We start from the raw sequence: 16198 nt of genomic DNA on the forward strand, positions 1-16198 counted from the left end.
CAAGATCTGTGTTCTCATTTGAAGGGTTCCAACAGATGAGTTAACTTTCCAATTTACTTACCCTTGTTTCTTTGCTCTGAGTACACAGACATAGGACAGTGGCCCTCAGATCACCTACCTGTCACATCTTCCTGTTCCTCTGCATCCTTATCAGAGGCTATCAAGATATTTTGGGGCACCTCTTCAGTGTTTATCCCCAGGGATGCTTTCTTGTCTTTGTCTTCTTATTTTCCCCCTCCCCTCCTTTGCCTAACTCACAGCACCCTGGTCATGATGAACTCAACTTATAGTTCAGGAAATTTAAAAATAAGGAATTTGTATTTTTCTTGAGTCTTTTAGATTTTCCAGACTACCTACCCTTCCTGGGTTTGAGTCAGGCTTTGTATCCACTTCGGTCAAGGGGAGCAGGGTGTGTGTGTGTGTGTGTGTGTGTGTGAGAGAGAGAGAGAGAGAGAGAGAGAGACCTCCCTGAGTATGTGTGTGCTCATGATCTGGGTGTGGCTGAGGCTGGGAGCTGATCATGACATCAGGACCCTCCTAGAGGTGCTGTCTCTTTGTATTTGTCTCTTTCTCACTCTTGGAAGAAGTAAATAAGTGAACTTAAAAATACTTTCTTTATAGAAATGGCACAAGGATTAAATGAAATAAATAGAGTACATTAAATATTTGATACACAGCACTTAAAAATTATTGGCTCTTATGTAAGTTGGTAGTTACTGGATACTGAGATCTGTGCTGAGTATTTGGGGTGGGGACCCGGAGGAAGAGGCACAATCTCTGCCCTTCGGAAGTGTCTCAGTTTAAGGGATAAGGAAGTACAAATAAATGTTTGAAAGAAATATAAATAATTAATGCAAAGAAGAAATGTAAACAAGTACAATTGTAGGTATATCATCGCTCACTATGAATACCTACTACACGCAAGGGACACAGGTAAAGAGATTTGTTCAGTGCTGTAACAAGAATGACTGAACTATGATGTTAGTAACTGTTTTCATGTACAACAGAGTTTTTGTAGCCAAATGAGTATTGGCCCTTCAAAGTCATTATTTCCTTTTTCTTTCTTTTTTTTTTTTTTGAGAGGTTTTCGCTATAGGGTGCGTGCGCTCGCCAGACAGACAGAGAGAGACATAGAGACAGAAAGCGAGAAATTACCACCGAGGGGGGATGGTCACGCTGCAATCCCTTCTCCTCCATTCTCCTCTCGGGATCTTGGGCACGCATGCACACGTGCCCGGCGTGAGTCTTAAGCCACCGGGTCCGGGACGCGAACCGCCGTCGACTATGTGGGAGTCCAGTGACATAGCCATTACGCTAACTGCTGGTTCCCCAAATCCATTATTTTGAGCAAATAATTATTAATTACTAATAGAGTTACATGTTTTGGAACCGCTTTTTGAATCTACCACAGACACTTTTGCGTAATTTCAGAGTTGACATGTCTTTATTTTTTTGAGAGATTTTTGTTATAGGGCACATGGGCTCGCTGGAGAGACAGAGAAAGAGAGACAGAAAGTGAGAAATCACTCCTGGGGGGGGATGACCATCCCACAATCCCTTATCCTCTATTCTCCTTTTGAGATTTTTGGGACACACGCACATGCACCTGGTGTGAGTTTTAAGCCACTGGGTCTGGGACTTGAACTGTGGTCAGCTACATGGGAGGCCATCGTTGTAACCATTACATCATCTGCTAGTCCTGGCAGGTCTTTGTCTATCAAGGAGGTCTTGATTTTTTTGAAACTGCCAAGAGTTTGGATTTTGAAAGAACATGACTATGTAATAACAAAACCAGTTTTTCTGTGTGGCTATTATGGTACTCTAAGAGTAATTACTGTTGAGGAGTTTCCAGACAAGTTCTGCACGTGCATGGCAGCATTAGAATAATGGAGAGAATTCTGATGAGCTTGGAAGGACTTTCCTGAACATATCCTTCTACCTTATACGTTTTGTATGGCTAACTTGGATATCTTGGTGAAGGGAAGAGTTGCTAGATTTGTGTTTAAGCTAATTATCAGTAAATATGGCAGGGCTCGGGAGATGGCATGGCAGTTAAGGCACTGGACTCCCACATGGTTGACCATGTTTCAAGTCCTGGAGTTGGTGGCTTGCTTTCTCATTCTCTTTTCTCTTTGCTGAGTGCACATACCCTATAGGCTGGCAGGTGGCGTGGTGGCTAAGGGTGCTGGACTCCCACATGGCTGACCTTGGCTCAAGGGGGGAAGGGGATCTGGTGGCTTGCTTTCTTACTCCTCCCCACCCCCACTCTGCCCTCTCTGATCAAATAAGTAAGTAAATAAAGTTAAATAAAATAATTCTTTAAAAATTGTTTGAATAAGTAATTCTTATAAAGAAGAAACATAGCATGCAAGTAAATAAATAAATACAAGAAGTAAGAGAGTACTGGCCACATCATGAGCTCTGAGTCTTTGGAGGGTTTTGGTGGTGCAGGTAACTGTCTCCATAGGACAAAACATGAAGGAATGCAGCGAGACAGTTGTTTCATCTAGCAAAAAATAACTGTTTTCTCGGGTTGCAAGACCCTAGAAAGTACAATTAGGTGGACTGCTTTCATATATATGTATTTGTGTGTGTGTGTGTGTATGTGTGTGTGTGTGTGTATAAATTGTTTTTTTTAACTTGAATTTTCTGCTAGGAAAATCTCTCTCAGAATGTGGTGGTGGCATGTTGCTATGATCCCGAAAGATAATGCCAGCTCGAGACTATGAGCCTATAGATAGGGAGATACTTATGAAAGCTAAAAAAGGGAAACACATTCCAGATAGAGCCCTATTAGAGAAAGAGATGAGGGAAGGATTGAGAGAGAAAGCAGAAAGATACAAGAATAGACAATAATGGAGAGATCTCTTTATCGCTGTTAGATGGACTACTTGGTAGTTTTTGCAATTAATCTCATTTCTCCACTCACCTGTGTTTGTTTTGAAAGCTTCTGCCTAAGCACTGTGCCACCACCATCAGCAAGGCCAAGAACAAGAAAATCATGAAGCAGAGGCAGACTCCCAGAAGAGGAGAGCCTGAGAGGGATAAGCCAGGGGCTGAGAGCCACCGGAAGAACCGTAGCATTGTCACCAAGTAAGGACCTGAGCCCAGAAGGCCAACTGAGCACTGCATCAAAGCAGTTAGAAAAGGAAGGGGGAAGGGGGAGACAGTGAAAATATCGAAGTGGTGGTGAGGAATGGTAGATATGGAAGAGCATTTAAATATGAGTTTTCTGCTTTGCCTTGAAAGTCTACATTGATGTATACCGTTCTAGACTGAGAGCTCTAGAAGATGAAAGGGGTCATGGGGCCTGACAGGCCAGATCTGTTTATAATCAAGGCTCATTTTACTTTCTAGCATGGACAAGCTACACCTAAATTTGACTGAATTGGCACTGACAATGAATCATGTATACAGTTTCTCTGTGTTTGAACACACTATCTTCCCTTCTGAGTATCTCAGCAGCCATTTGGAAGCCAGACTCAACAGGTATCACTCTTTTTTCACCTCCTCTGTGTGCATAGTATGGTAGTAGTCAAAGTTGAGTTCCGTTAGAGTCAACCTGGTGGTCATGCCACACTCTGGAGTTTTTGTTGCAATCAGTCTGTTATAGGTCCTAAGCACCTTTGTTAAAACTAAGCAAACAAGAACCAGCAGATTATGTCGCTGGACTCCCACATGGTCAATTGCGATTTGAGTCCCAAACCTGGCAGCTTAAAACTCACACCAGGTATGTGTGCATGTGTGCCCAAGATCCCGAGAGGAGAGTGGAGGAGAAGGGATTGCGGCATGGCCATCCCCCCTGGGGGGTGATTTCTCACTTTCTGTCTCTCTGTCTCTCTGGTGAGTACATACACCCTATAGCAAACATTTCTCTAGGAAAAAAAAAACCCACAAAAACAAAAACAAAAACTAAGCAAACAAAAAGAATTCTAAACATCTACAGGTCATCTTGAGGAACCGCTGGAATTGATCACCACTGGTTTAGTAGAATGAGCAGAGCCTTTTGAGCCAGCGGGCCTGTCATCTTGGCCATTAGTTAAGACACTGAAACAAATTTTTCTTTCTTTACCTGTCTTTAAAAAATGATTCTGAGTAAGTGATTTTTAAATTTTTAATTGCCAGAGGTAATGAGTGCTCACTAGAGCAAGAGAACCCCCTAATTGGGCTTGCCCACAGTACAGCCCATTTCATAATTCCACCAGGATTTTGGGCACACACACACACACACACACACACACACACACAGTGTGTTTTTCAAGGAGTCAAGGTCAGGGTTCAAACTGCAGTTGACCGGGTGTGATCCAGGTCTCAATACACAGTGGTTAACCATTGTGTTGTGTGGCCAGCCTTACACTGGAGCAGATTATCTAATTTGTTCAAGCCAGCTTCTTCCTCCTAAAGTAAGGTAATCGTATTTAATTTATAGGTATGTGAGAATTACTGTAATTGAGAATTTGTAGAGAATTAAAGATAATAATGAATGCAAAGTTCTAGTAATTTTACTGATAGGCCTTAGTAAATTCAATTCTCTTCTCTCTGCTTTGTCCCTCATTCCACTGCCTCCTAAAGTAGGCTGAAACCCCTTAGGTTGGCGTTGGTCACTATAGTCAGCAGTTGGAATGAGAGAAAGATGATTATGAATAATCCCCTAGTCTTCCCTGTTTTGTTTTGGAATATGTTGCCTTATTCATTCATTCAAAAAATATATATTTTTGGGCCAGCTGGGTGGCTGGATCCCACATGATTGACTGTGGGGTTATAGTCCCGGACCTGATGGCTTGAAAAACATGCGAGGTACATGTGCGTGCATGCGTGTCCAAAATCCTGAGAGGAGCATGGTGTAGAAGGGATTGCTGTATGCTCATCTCCCTGAGGTGTGATTTCTCACTTTCTCTCATATACATACATACATTCATACATGTGTGTGTGTGTGTGTGTGTGTATTGGGTTGCTATAGAGTACGTGAACTTGCCAGAGAGAGAGAGAGAAAGTAAAAAATCACGCACTGGGGGTGGGGATGTCCATGCATCATATACATATATACATACATATGTGTGTGTATGTGTGTGTATAAAATCACACCCTGGGGGTAGGGATGACCTAGCAGCAATCCCGTCTCTATTTTTCTCTTGGGATTGTGAGTATACACTCACACATGCTTGGCATGCTTTTTGAGTCACCTGGTCCAGGGTTTGAACTGTATGGCTGGCCATGTGGGATCTAGTTACCTTAACCACTATGGCATCTAGCTGGAACTTTTTTTTTTAATTGCATGAGGGCATGTGCACTCTCCAGAGAGAGAGAGAGAAAGGAATAGAGGGAAAAAGCAGCCTCCAATGGAATGTGGTCATGTCACAATCTCTTCTCCATTTCTTCATCTAGTCAGGATTTTGAACAATGCATGAACACATGTCTATCATGTTTCTCAAGTGCCGGGGCTGGAATTTGAGCCACAGTTGGCCATGGAGGATCTGGCTCTCTTAACCAATAGGCCATGGGGCTGGCCCTTAAAAAATATTTATTGGAAAAAAAAATTATTGGGCCAGCCAGTGGCATGGTGGTTAAGGCAGCTGGATCCCATATGGCTGACTGTGATATGAATCTCAGACCTGGCAGCTTGAAAAACACCCTGGGCATGTATGTATGTGTGCCCAAAATCCTGAAAGGAGAAAGAAATAGAGGAGAAAGGATTGTGGCATGACCATTCTCCACGGAGGGGGTGCTTTCTCATTTTCCTTCTTTCTCTTTGGCAAGCACATGTCCTCTGACAATTAAAAAAAAGTGGTTGAACAATATATATATATATTTTTTTCTTTTTTTTGGAGAGTTTTTTTTTTTTTTTTTTTCTTGTTGGGCACGTGCACTCCCCAGAAAGACAGAGAGAGCCAGAGAAACAGGAAGTGAGAAATCACTCTCCAGGGAAGTGACCATGCCGCAATCCTTTCTACTCCATTCTCCTCTTGGGATTTTGGGCATGCACACACGAGCCTGGCATGAGTTTTAAGCCACCAGGTAGACTCAAACCGTGGTCGACTACATGGGAGTCCAACGACATAGCCATTACGGTAACTGCTGGTCCCGACAATATTTTTCCGAGTGTGAGTCAGGAGTGTTCTAGAAGGTGTTATTATAGCAGTATAAAAAACAAATAAGAATCTCTGCCCCATGTGGCTTACCTTCTAGTGGGGAAGTTAGGAAAATAAGGTAGAATATATTGTAGGTTAGATAGTGATACATACTGAACAAAAAGATAAAGCAGGGAAGGGAGCTAGAAAATGTGTGTGTGAGTGAGGGGGTAGCAGTGGTAGTGAGTGTTTCAGTTTTATTATAGATAAGATGACCAGAGACCGTCTTAAGAAAATGATATTGGGAACCAGCAGTTAGCATAATGGCTATGTCACTGAACTCCTACGTAGTTGACTGCGGTTCGTGTCCCGGACCCGGTGGCTTAAAACTCACGCCGGGCATGTGTGCGTGCGTGCCCAAGATCCAGAGAGGAGAATGGAGGAGAAGGGATTGTGGCGTGACCATCCTCCCTGGGGGGTGATTTCTCGCTTTCTGTCTCTATGTCTCTCTCTGTCTGTCTGGCGAGCGCACAAGCCCTATAGCGAAAATCTCTCCAAAAAAAAAAAAAAAAAAAAAAGAAAGTGATATTTACCTAAATCCCTCGTCCCTAGTCTATTATTGTATTTTTTATAGAAATACCTGAGAATGGGCGAATTTAAGAGAATAAAAGTTTATTTGACTCACAGTTATGGCTGTGTGGAAGGCCCAAAGGCATTATAAAATGGTAGAGGACAGGATCTTGAGCAGATCTGCTGTCCATAATTTCTGCTGGTCTGGTCTCCTTTCTTCTAAACATTCTAGAACTCATTCATAGGGGCCTGACCCTAATGATCTTAGCATACCCAAAGGAAGAATACTTATGAGCCTGTTTTTTTAAAAAAATATTTATTAAATTAATTATTATTATTTTTAATTTTCCATATGGCACACACACTGACCTGAAAGAAACAGAGAGAGAAAGAGAGGGAAAATGAGAAAACAAACTGCCAGGTCTTGGACTCAAACTGTAGTTGGTAGTTGGCCAATGTGGGAGTCCAGTGACTTAACCACCACACCACCTGCTGGCCCCTTGAGCTGGTGTTTTGACATTAGGAGATGCAGGTTTTCAATTAGATTTTTGCTTGGGTGAAGTGAAATTAGTTTGTTTTCATGACATACACATTAGTTAGATGGAAAAACTGTCTCTGTTGCATACACAATGTCAAGAAGATGACAGTTCGATAATTGTCTATGTGCAAACCACCAGAAGCTGGTGGTGATTTACTGCCCTGGAGGAGCATAGGTGTGATATTCTAGTTTTCACTGAATATCTTTGATACTTGCTTCATTGGCATCTTTGTTCCCAAAGCCCGAAGGTAGGCCTAGAGGTTTGACCTCAGTGAAAACTCTCAAGTAGATTAGGCTGTCCCTTCTGTATTTATTATTTTCCCTCAAGTACCACTTTTTTTTTTTTTTTAACTTCTTTTGCCTTCCATCTGTGGAGCAGACCCTTCTGTTCTGTTCTCCTCCACTGCCATAAACATTTTGACAAAGATACAAAATAAACAAAATACTACCATGTATCTGTGGTTTTAGAAAAAATCTTATGAACTCATTTATATTGAGGTATAAATGACTGATGAAAGCTTCAAGTGTGATGTTTCTTTTTCTCCTATGGTTTGTACTTTAACAAGGAAAAAAGCCTTAAGTCAAATGGCCAACTGTGCAATCTCAGGTACCTGAGGAAGGTATTCGGGAAGCAGTTGGGGGGGCAGGGGTCTTCCTGGTATGTCCCTACAATAACATAGTGGGGGCAATTTTTCCACCTCTTAGGTTGGCTATAGCTGCATGCCAGCCAGGAGTGCTCTCTGTCCATCCCTGGCATCCTGTAGCTGCTTGGGATTGTACCTTACTCCCAAGGATTTATAAGCATTATTTTCCATTTCTTTCTTTTTTAACTTAAAAAATTACCAGAGGGCATATGCTCTCACCAGACAGAGAGAGAGAGAGAGAGAGAAAGAAAGAGAGAGAGAAAGAGAGAAAACACCATCCCCCCATGGGGTATGGTCACCCGGCAATCCTTTTTCTTCATTCCTTTCTGTCAGGATTTTGGCTCACATGACTGTGCCTGGTGTGTTTTTCAATTTGTTGGGGCTGGGACTTGAACTGCAGTCAGCCATTTGGGGTCATTTCAGACAACTTATCTGCTGTGCTAAAGGGCCAACTCACTGGTTTTCCATTTCTGACAGTGGCTGGAAGTAATTCTTTCCAAGGAAGAAAGAAAATATTGACATTGACAAATACATAAGCGGTGTGAGTCCTCCGGTAGAGAGAAGGAATTTAGGAGCTCAGATCTTTCCCCACCTGACCGAATTTCTCCAGCGGTACTAGAACTTAGTGGTTAGGAATCAAATAATATTTGATTCAAGACCTAGCTCTGTCACTTGCCAGCTGTGTGGTTTTCTGCCAGTGATTTACCATTTCTGTCTTAATGTCCTCACCCATGAAATGGGGGTAATAATTGTTTCTACCGTATTGGGTTTCATTGAGGATTAAATGAGATAATATGTGTAGTAGAATTATAGCACAGCACCTGGAACACAGTGCACACGTAATCATTATTACTATTTTTATCATTATGATTGTAATTATGATAGTTATATATATATTTTTATCTCGTAGAGCAATTGTGTGCCTGGCTGGCTACAATGCCACGACCCAGGAGATCGTAAGGCCTTCTGAGCTGTTGGCAGGAGTCAAAGCATACATCAGTTTCATACAGTCACTGGCCCAGTTTTTGGGTGCAGATGCTTCCAGAGTCATCCGCAACGCCCTCCTGCAGCAGACACAGCCCCTGGACTCAGGCGGGGAACAGACCATCACCACTCTCTACACAAACTGGTCAGTGTTGCCCTCCCTTTCCCATCACCTTACTCTTTGTTAGTATAATTTTTTTTCTTTATACAGTAGGACCTCAGGGCTCAAGCATTTTAGCTCTGAGGTTTCCTTCTAACCTTCAATGTAATATCCATCAACCTCCCCTGCAGCTGTTTGAACTTTCTCCTCTTAATCTCTAGTTCTTAATTTTTCTTTTCCAATTCTCACTGTTTCAATTTCAAATGATCTCTCTAAAGTTCTGTCGCTTCTCTTTTTGCCCTAGATTCTCCCTCGGAAACTCATCCTGCATACCATCTCTCCAGAATACTGTCTCATCCCCAGACATGACCATGAGTAGTAGGTTGTTCTTAATAGGGACAGGAGTTTTCTCAGAACTGAGGAAGGTGGTAATCAGCATTATTTCCTTTGAGATTTTTAAGAATGGAAAGGAGCTGGATTCCTACCTCCCCAAGCCACTGGGTGGCGCTATTAATCTTATATCAGCTCAGCTGGAGACAGCCAAGAACTCCCCCTACGGGGGAGCAAAGCTTGTAAATACTTTGCCACAGGGGCCAGGCAGGTCAAGGGGTGTTGTGGGCCAGATGGGAACTTTGAGGCGTTGGAGAGGAAATGTGCCTCTAAAGGGCACAGCCACCCCTTAGCTATCATTGCCGTCCTACTAAATCCTTATTTCTTAAGTATTAAATCTCTCACTTTCGAAAGTTGACAATTTAAAATAAAAGGGGAAATGTTTTGTTTGACAGACTGGGTTTGGTCCACTGGTAGTTAGCTTGTGACCTCTGTAAGGTACAGACCTAGAGCCAGTGCCTAGGTGAGTGACAGCGGTTGGTCAAGCCCTGCTCTGCTGATACTGGCTGGAGCCCAGCCCCTCTAAGCTTGCCCAGAGGTCAGTGGGAATATTTAGAGACTGGATGACCCATGTCCATGGGACTTTTCTCTGCCCAGGAGGCTTGCAGAATTTTAGGTTCTCAGTCCAACATTCTGGTTAGAAAGGCTGGGGCTAAGTATATCTCAGAGGAACCCAGTTAGTAGAAATACTTTTTCCTGCTGTGTTGAATCTCTGTCTGACAAAGGGTAAGGATGAGGGGTATGTAATCAATGGAAAAGAACAGGGGCCGAGGGAAGGGAGTACTTGCCATTGCATTTGCAGTATAGCAAAATAACCCTGCAGATTAGAGGTGAAGTGGAGTTACATTACTGTGAGTTGTTTTCAACCTAATAGCTTGGTGTGTTCGAGTGCTGTACTGTCTCAAGTCTGTCCTCCCCACCTGTCTGGCAGAATTTCTATTCCTGAGCTCAGTGACAGTTGTAAGGAGCAATGTTGGGGAGAACGGATTAGACACTAATCTGTGCTTTCTCGGTCAACCCTGTAGGTACCTAGAAAGTCTGCTTAGACAGGCGAGCAGTGGGACCATCATCCTCTCTCCTGCCATGCAGGCCTTCATCAGCCTCCCCAGAGAGGGGGAGCAGAACTTCAGCGCAGAGGAGTTCTCTGACATCTCTGGTGAGCCCAGGGTCTGGTCTTGTCGAGAAGCTGAACTTTTCCCTTCAGTACGATACTTAAGCCTGTGGACTCCTAAATTCTACCTTTCCAGAAGTCCATTTCATGTCTGCTCAGCATCTCCACTAGATTCACCTAGATTCCACAATAAAAAGAGATTCTAAGTGAAGCCCAGAATTGAGGAATGGCCTGGGGTTTGAAGGTAGAGAGGAAATACAAGGGGAGTTTAGGAGTCAGGCAGGGCACTCAAGTCACTGGAGAGATTTATTCTTTGTTTGTTTGGTATAGGATATGTGTACTCACTGGAGAGAGACAAGAGAGAGAGAAAGAGAAAGTGAGAAATTGTCTCTGGGGAGATGGCCACACTGCAATCTTCTCTCCTCCAGTCTCCTCTAGAGATTTTGGGTATGCAGGCACACCTTTCAAGGTGTGCCTTTCAAGCCTCTGGCTCTGGGACTTGAACTGTGTGTGCAGTTGGCCATGTGGGATCCAGCTGCCTTAAACACCATGCCACTGGCTGGTTTGAGATTTATTCTCTGAAGGATGAGGAATGATTATTTTCCATTACCACAAAGAATAAAAGAGTAAGACATTAAAATGAAGGATAAAGAATAAAGTATAAGGAGGATATTTTCATGCTTAGAAATTTTTAAAAATTTTATTCATTTATTCATTTTATTTTAATTTGACTATAGACACACACACACACACACACACACACACACACACACACACAGAGAGAGAGAGAGAGAGAGAGAGAGAGAGAAAGCAAGCCACCATCTCCAGGACTTGAACCGTAGTTGGCCATGTGGGAATGTCCAGCGCCTTAACCACCATGCCACCTGCTGGCCCCTAGAAATTTTTTTAAAGAGAGATTTTTTGTTATAGGACATGTGCACTCACTGGAGAGACAGAGATGGAGAGACAGAAGGCAAGAAATCACCACCCAGGGGGATGGCCATGTCACAATCCCTTCTCCTCTATTCTCCTGTTGGAATTTTGGGTATGCATGCACATGTGCTTGGCATGAATTTTAAGCTGCTGGGTCTGGGACTGAAACTGTAGTCTACTACATGGAAGTCCAGCAAAATAACAATTATACCATCTGCAGGTCCCGTGCTTAGAATTATTAAACAGTGGTCTGAAGCCTTGGCATCTTTCTCTTTAGAAATAAATTGTAGAGCCTTCGTCAATGTTTGAATTGCCAGTGTTTAATAATAATGGTGATGAGATGAGGAGTGACATTATTGTGGGCTAAATTCTAAATGCTTACACATTTTCACTCAATCCTCACAACAGCCTTAAGGCAGATACTCTTATTATCCCAGTTTTTCAGATGAGGACACTGAGACACAGAGAAGTTAATGAGCTTGCTTAAGGTCACACACCATAAATGACAGGACTGAGATTTTAAATCAGGCGGTGAAACTACAGAACCTGAGTGCTCAGCCGCTATGCAGCGCCGCTTGCCAGTCTAGAGAAGTGGTTTTGTGTCTCAAGGGTGTGTGTGTGTGTAAGGAGTATGCAGCAAATGAATTGGGAAGCCATTCTCTTTAAAAGGAGGGATTGAAACCATGCAGACCATTTTTAATAGATTTGTTTTACTAATTCATGAGCTGTTCTACTTCCTCACATTTCTCTATAAATCAAGAATCCTGCATGGTATTTGGGACAGGTAGAAGATGTTCTGGTGACCCTGCCCTCTGTATTCTTCTCCAGCATAGGGGGCCAGCAGGTGGCGTGGTGGTTGAGGTTTGAGTCTTGGGCCTGGCGGCTTGCTCTCTCTCTATATATATATCCCCTCCCCCTCTCTCTGTGGTCAAATGAAAATAAACAAATAATTAAATAATTACATTTTTTAAAAAAAGGAAAACCAGCATATACAGTTCTGTTTTCCAGTTCTGCCTCCTTACAGTCACTCAGACTCCATCTGTAAGCTGACCCTACTGTTTACCTGCTGGAGGCTTCAGATGTCCCCTTCTCATCAGCTCTTCCCACAAACTGTAGGCAGCATCTAAAATCAGCTTTAGGTCTTGCTGACAACTGACAAGCAGCAGGAGGTAATGCTGATTCCCCCTTCTACCACCCCCACCCCAATTTCCCTGGGTTGCCATGGTGATGGGACAATGCTACTATAAAAATAGATAGATGGATAGAGAAAGATGCCCTCGGGTTACTAGCTGGGGGTAGAGAAGACTGGAGTGAGGAGGTTTGGCAGGTACAAACTGCTAAGATGCGTGCATCTCCTCTCCACCAGCGCCCTTTCCCACTGTTAGCTGTTAGCATTGTCTCACTTGGCCAGTTAGGAAACCCTTTTACAGTTCTGTCATGGGTGCAGATGGAGATAACTGGTTCTCCTTCTCAGTGTGGAACCTTCACTTCTTTTGCTCACTGACCTGTTTTTGTTTAAATTTGTCAGAGAGGTTCAGCCAAAAATTGCTTGCCAGAGAGAGAGCGAAAAAGAGGGAGAGAGAGAGAGGGAGAAAAGAATAAATCTCTCCAGTGACTTGAGAAAGCAGCCCCCTTGGGACATGGTCACACCACAGTCCCTTCTCCTCCACTTTCTCCCTCTCTCTGGGATTTCGAGCATGCACATGTGCACAGGGTGTTTTTCAAGCTGCTGTGTTCAGGATTTGAACCACGCAGTTGGCCATGTGGGTCCCAGCTGCCTTAACCATGAGGGCCCGGGCTGGCTCTTTCTGAACTCTTCTTACTGACATTAAACTTGTCTTTCTTCTCATCTCTCATTGTTTCTACTTCTGGTCTTTTATGGTTTTCCCTGCTGGAATGGCCTGTATCCAAAGATTAGAGCTAGAGCTCTTCCTGTCTGAATTTGTCACTAGTGTTTCTAACATGGGATTTCCCCAGGCAGGTTTATTTAATTCACAAAGAGCCAAGGCAGCCTGGGTAGGGAGGAATAAGGCATTGGGGCAGGCTAGAAGAAAAAAAGGACTTAGAGGAAAATAAGAACTGAGACCCTGAGGATGTGTTGATTATGGAAAAAGAAACGCTAGCTCCAGATCAGAAAACCTGGATAGTGAGGCATCATATAAGGGTAGTGAAACAAGGAACATACAAAGAGCGGGCCTTAGGTAAGGAAATAGTTGTATCTCTTGGGACACAGTATGAGGCACTAAGGCATTGCACTAGGGTCTAGCACCTGTCCCTGACGTGGCTCAGTGACCCAGGATGTGTGTTTTACTCCCTTGTCTGTAAAACCATGACGATAGTGCCTGTGCCACATACTTCAGAGGGCTGTTAATAATTATCATCTTTGGGGACCAGCAGTTAGCATAATGGCTATGTCATTGGACTCCCATGTAGTCGACCGCGGTTTGAGTCCCAGACCTGGTGCCGTAAACTCACGCCAGGTGCGTGTGCGTGCGTGCCCAAGATCCCGAGAGGAGAATCGAGGAGAAGGGATTGTGTCGTGTCCACCCCACCTGGGGGGTGATTTCTCGCTTTCTGTCTCTCTGTCTCTGTCTTTCTGGCGAGCACATGTGCCCTATAGCAAAAACCTCTCCAAAAAAAAAAAAAAATTATCATCATCAGGGGCTGGTGTGTGGCATGGTGCTTAAGGCACTGGAGTCCCACATGACTGACTACGGTTAAAATCCCAGACTCTCTTTTCTCTCTGGTAAAATTAAAATAAATAACTAAGCAAAATAAATAATTATTTAAAAATTATTATCACCAGAATCCCTTATTTATACATATCTTTACTTTTTATTTTTTTCATTTTTTAAAGGTTTATGCCATAGGGCACATGTGCGCACCAGAGAGAGAGAGAGAGAGAGAGAGAGAGAGAGAGAGAGAGAGAGAGAGAGAGAGAGAGAGAGAGAGAGAGAGAGAGAGAGAGATAGTAGGAGAAAAAGTGAGAAATCACCCCCAGGGGAAATGGCTACACCACAATCCCTCCTCTTCCATTTTCCTCCAGGGATTTTGGACACGCATGCACATGAGCTCAGTGTGTTTCAAGCCTCCATACCCAGTACTTGAACTGTAGTTGGCCATGTGGGAGTCCGGTACCTTAACCACTACGCCACGTGCTGGCCCCTCTTTATAGTGTTCTAACGTTTTTCTAATGTAGTATATCATTTACTCTCACACCAACCCTGTGAGGTATTCATGGCAGGCGATTTCTTCATTTTACAGAGAAATAAACTGAGGCTCAGAGAGGTTTTAAAATTTTTTATTTCTTCCATGAGAGAGAGACAGAGACAGAGTGCATCTCCAACAGGCCCTTCACCCCATCATCTGCCCCTAATCTCAGCCGGCCCAGATCATGGGTGCATGCATGCCTGACGTACTCAGGGAGAGCCCAGGTTGCAAACCCAGGGCCTTCTCCATGTGCATCCACTGTTACCGTGCCACCCTCTGGCCCTTCTCCTTTTCTCCCCCTTTTTCTTCAGAGACATTCAATGACTTGCTTAAGGTCTTACATCTAAGAAGGCTAGTACAGTTAGTGCAGCAAGAGTAAAACTCAGGTGCCACTTCAAGGGACTTGGTAAAATATAGATTTTTATAAGAAAGTAAAATAAACAGCTGCTATCATTTGTGGTAAGTCTTAGCATGAGGACTGGGGGAGAGAGAGTAAACTGTCCCATGGGCAGACCAGAATTGTCACTTGAAAGGATTTCCTGCTTTTTGGCTCCTTGGCATCCCACTTTCTTCCCTTTCTGGAAAATGTCTTGAATGTTCAGATGACCCTAGCTATGATGCAATTGCCCCAGAGCCCTCTAAGTCCTAACTGGAACCGTTTTAACTCTGTTTTAGAAATGCGGGCCTTGGCTGAACTCCTGGGACCTTATGGCATGAAGTTCCTCAGTGAAAACCTGATGTGGCATGTGACCTCTCAGATTGTGGAGCTCAAGGTGTGGTGGAAACAGCCCCCAGGAAAAATGTCCCACCTTGGGGGACAGTCGGGAAGTGGAAGAGATTAGGGGATAATGTAACATTGGTCTCTTCTTCTCCTGCTTAATGTCTCTGTGTTCCTGGGCTGCAGAAGCTGGTGGTGGAAAACATGGATATACTTGTTCAGATTAGATCCAATTTCAGCAAGCCAGACTTGATGGCTTCTCTGCTGCCCCAGCTGACAGGTAAGCACCTTCCCCTACCGTGAGAAGAATAGCATTCCCAATGACAGGTTTTTGAGGACCTGGGGTTTAGGCTATTCTCATAAGTTCTCTGCTCAGATACCCTTTTTTCTCCACAGGGGCTGACAGTGTGCTGAAGCGTATGACCATCATTGGGGTGATTCTCAGTTTTAGGGCCATGGCCCAAGAGGGACTACGGGAGGTGAGTGGGCTGAGGGGTGCTGACACAGAATCACAGACGCTTCTATGTGTAGGGCTTGTATGACCAGTAGTGGAACAGGTTGGGGAGCATTGAGAAGAAACTTAATTTGGCAGAGGTCCTCAAAGATAGCTGGGGAGAGATGGGCTTAGGAAACTGAACAGGCATGAAAAGAGGGATAGCTTGGAAACCTGGCTAATTTCTTACCTAAGTTGAAGCCCTTTTTTGGGTTTGTTTCCACCTGTTTTTGAAGGCAATGGTCACTCTTCTGTGGAGTCATATATCTTTTCTTTCTTCCAGGCTTTGTCCTCCCACTGCCCATTTCTTATGGGTCCCATCGAGTGTCTGAAGGAGTTTGTCACTCCAGACACAGACATCAAGGTAAGGGTGTGCAGAGCGGGATACAGTCAGACTTTTGCTATTGCAAAAGGAATTAGCTAGAATTTTGTAAGGGAA

General features: G+C 43.7%; 1 protein-coding gene across 1 annotated transcript in view; it reads left to right on the plus strand.

Annotated features, from left to right (window-relative positions):
• Positions 1 to 16198, plus strand: part of NCKAP1L (NCK associated protein 1 like) — a 79763-nt gene that overhangs the window by 49813 nt on the left and 13752 nt on the right. Inside the window, exons 20-27 of the mRNA XM_006169112.3 lie at positions 2948 to 3093; positions 3358 to 3489; positions 8731 to 8949; positions 10320 to 10450; positions 15224 to 15321; positions 15453 to 15546; positions 15663 to 15745; positions 16043 to 16123. Coding sequence (XP_006169174.1) covers positions 2948 to 3093; positions 3358 to 3489; positions 8731 to 8949; positions 10320 to 10450; positions 15224 to 15321; positions 15453 to 15546; positions 15663 to 15745; positions 16043 to 16123 — 984 coding nt within the window. The remainder of the gene's footprint in view (positions 1 to 2947; positions 3094 to 3357; positions 3490 to 8730; positions 8950 to 10319; positions 10451 to 15223; positions 15322 to 15452; positions 15547 to 15662; positions 15746 to 16042; positions 16124 to 16198) is intronic.

Source organism: Tupaia chinensis, unplaced genomic scaffold (assembly GCF_000334495.1).
Source record: "Tupaia chinensis unplaced genomic scaffold, TupChi_1.0 Scaffold146740_1, whole genome shotgun sequence".
Classification (NCBI taxonomy): domain Eukaryota; kingdom Metazoa; phylum Chordata; class Mammalia; order Scandentia; family Tupaiidae; genus Tupaia; species Tupaia belangeri.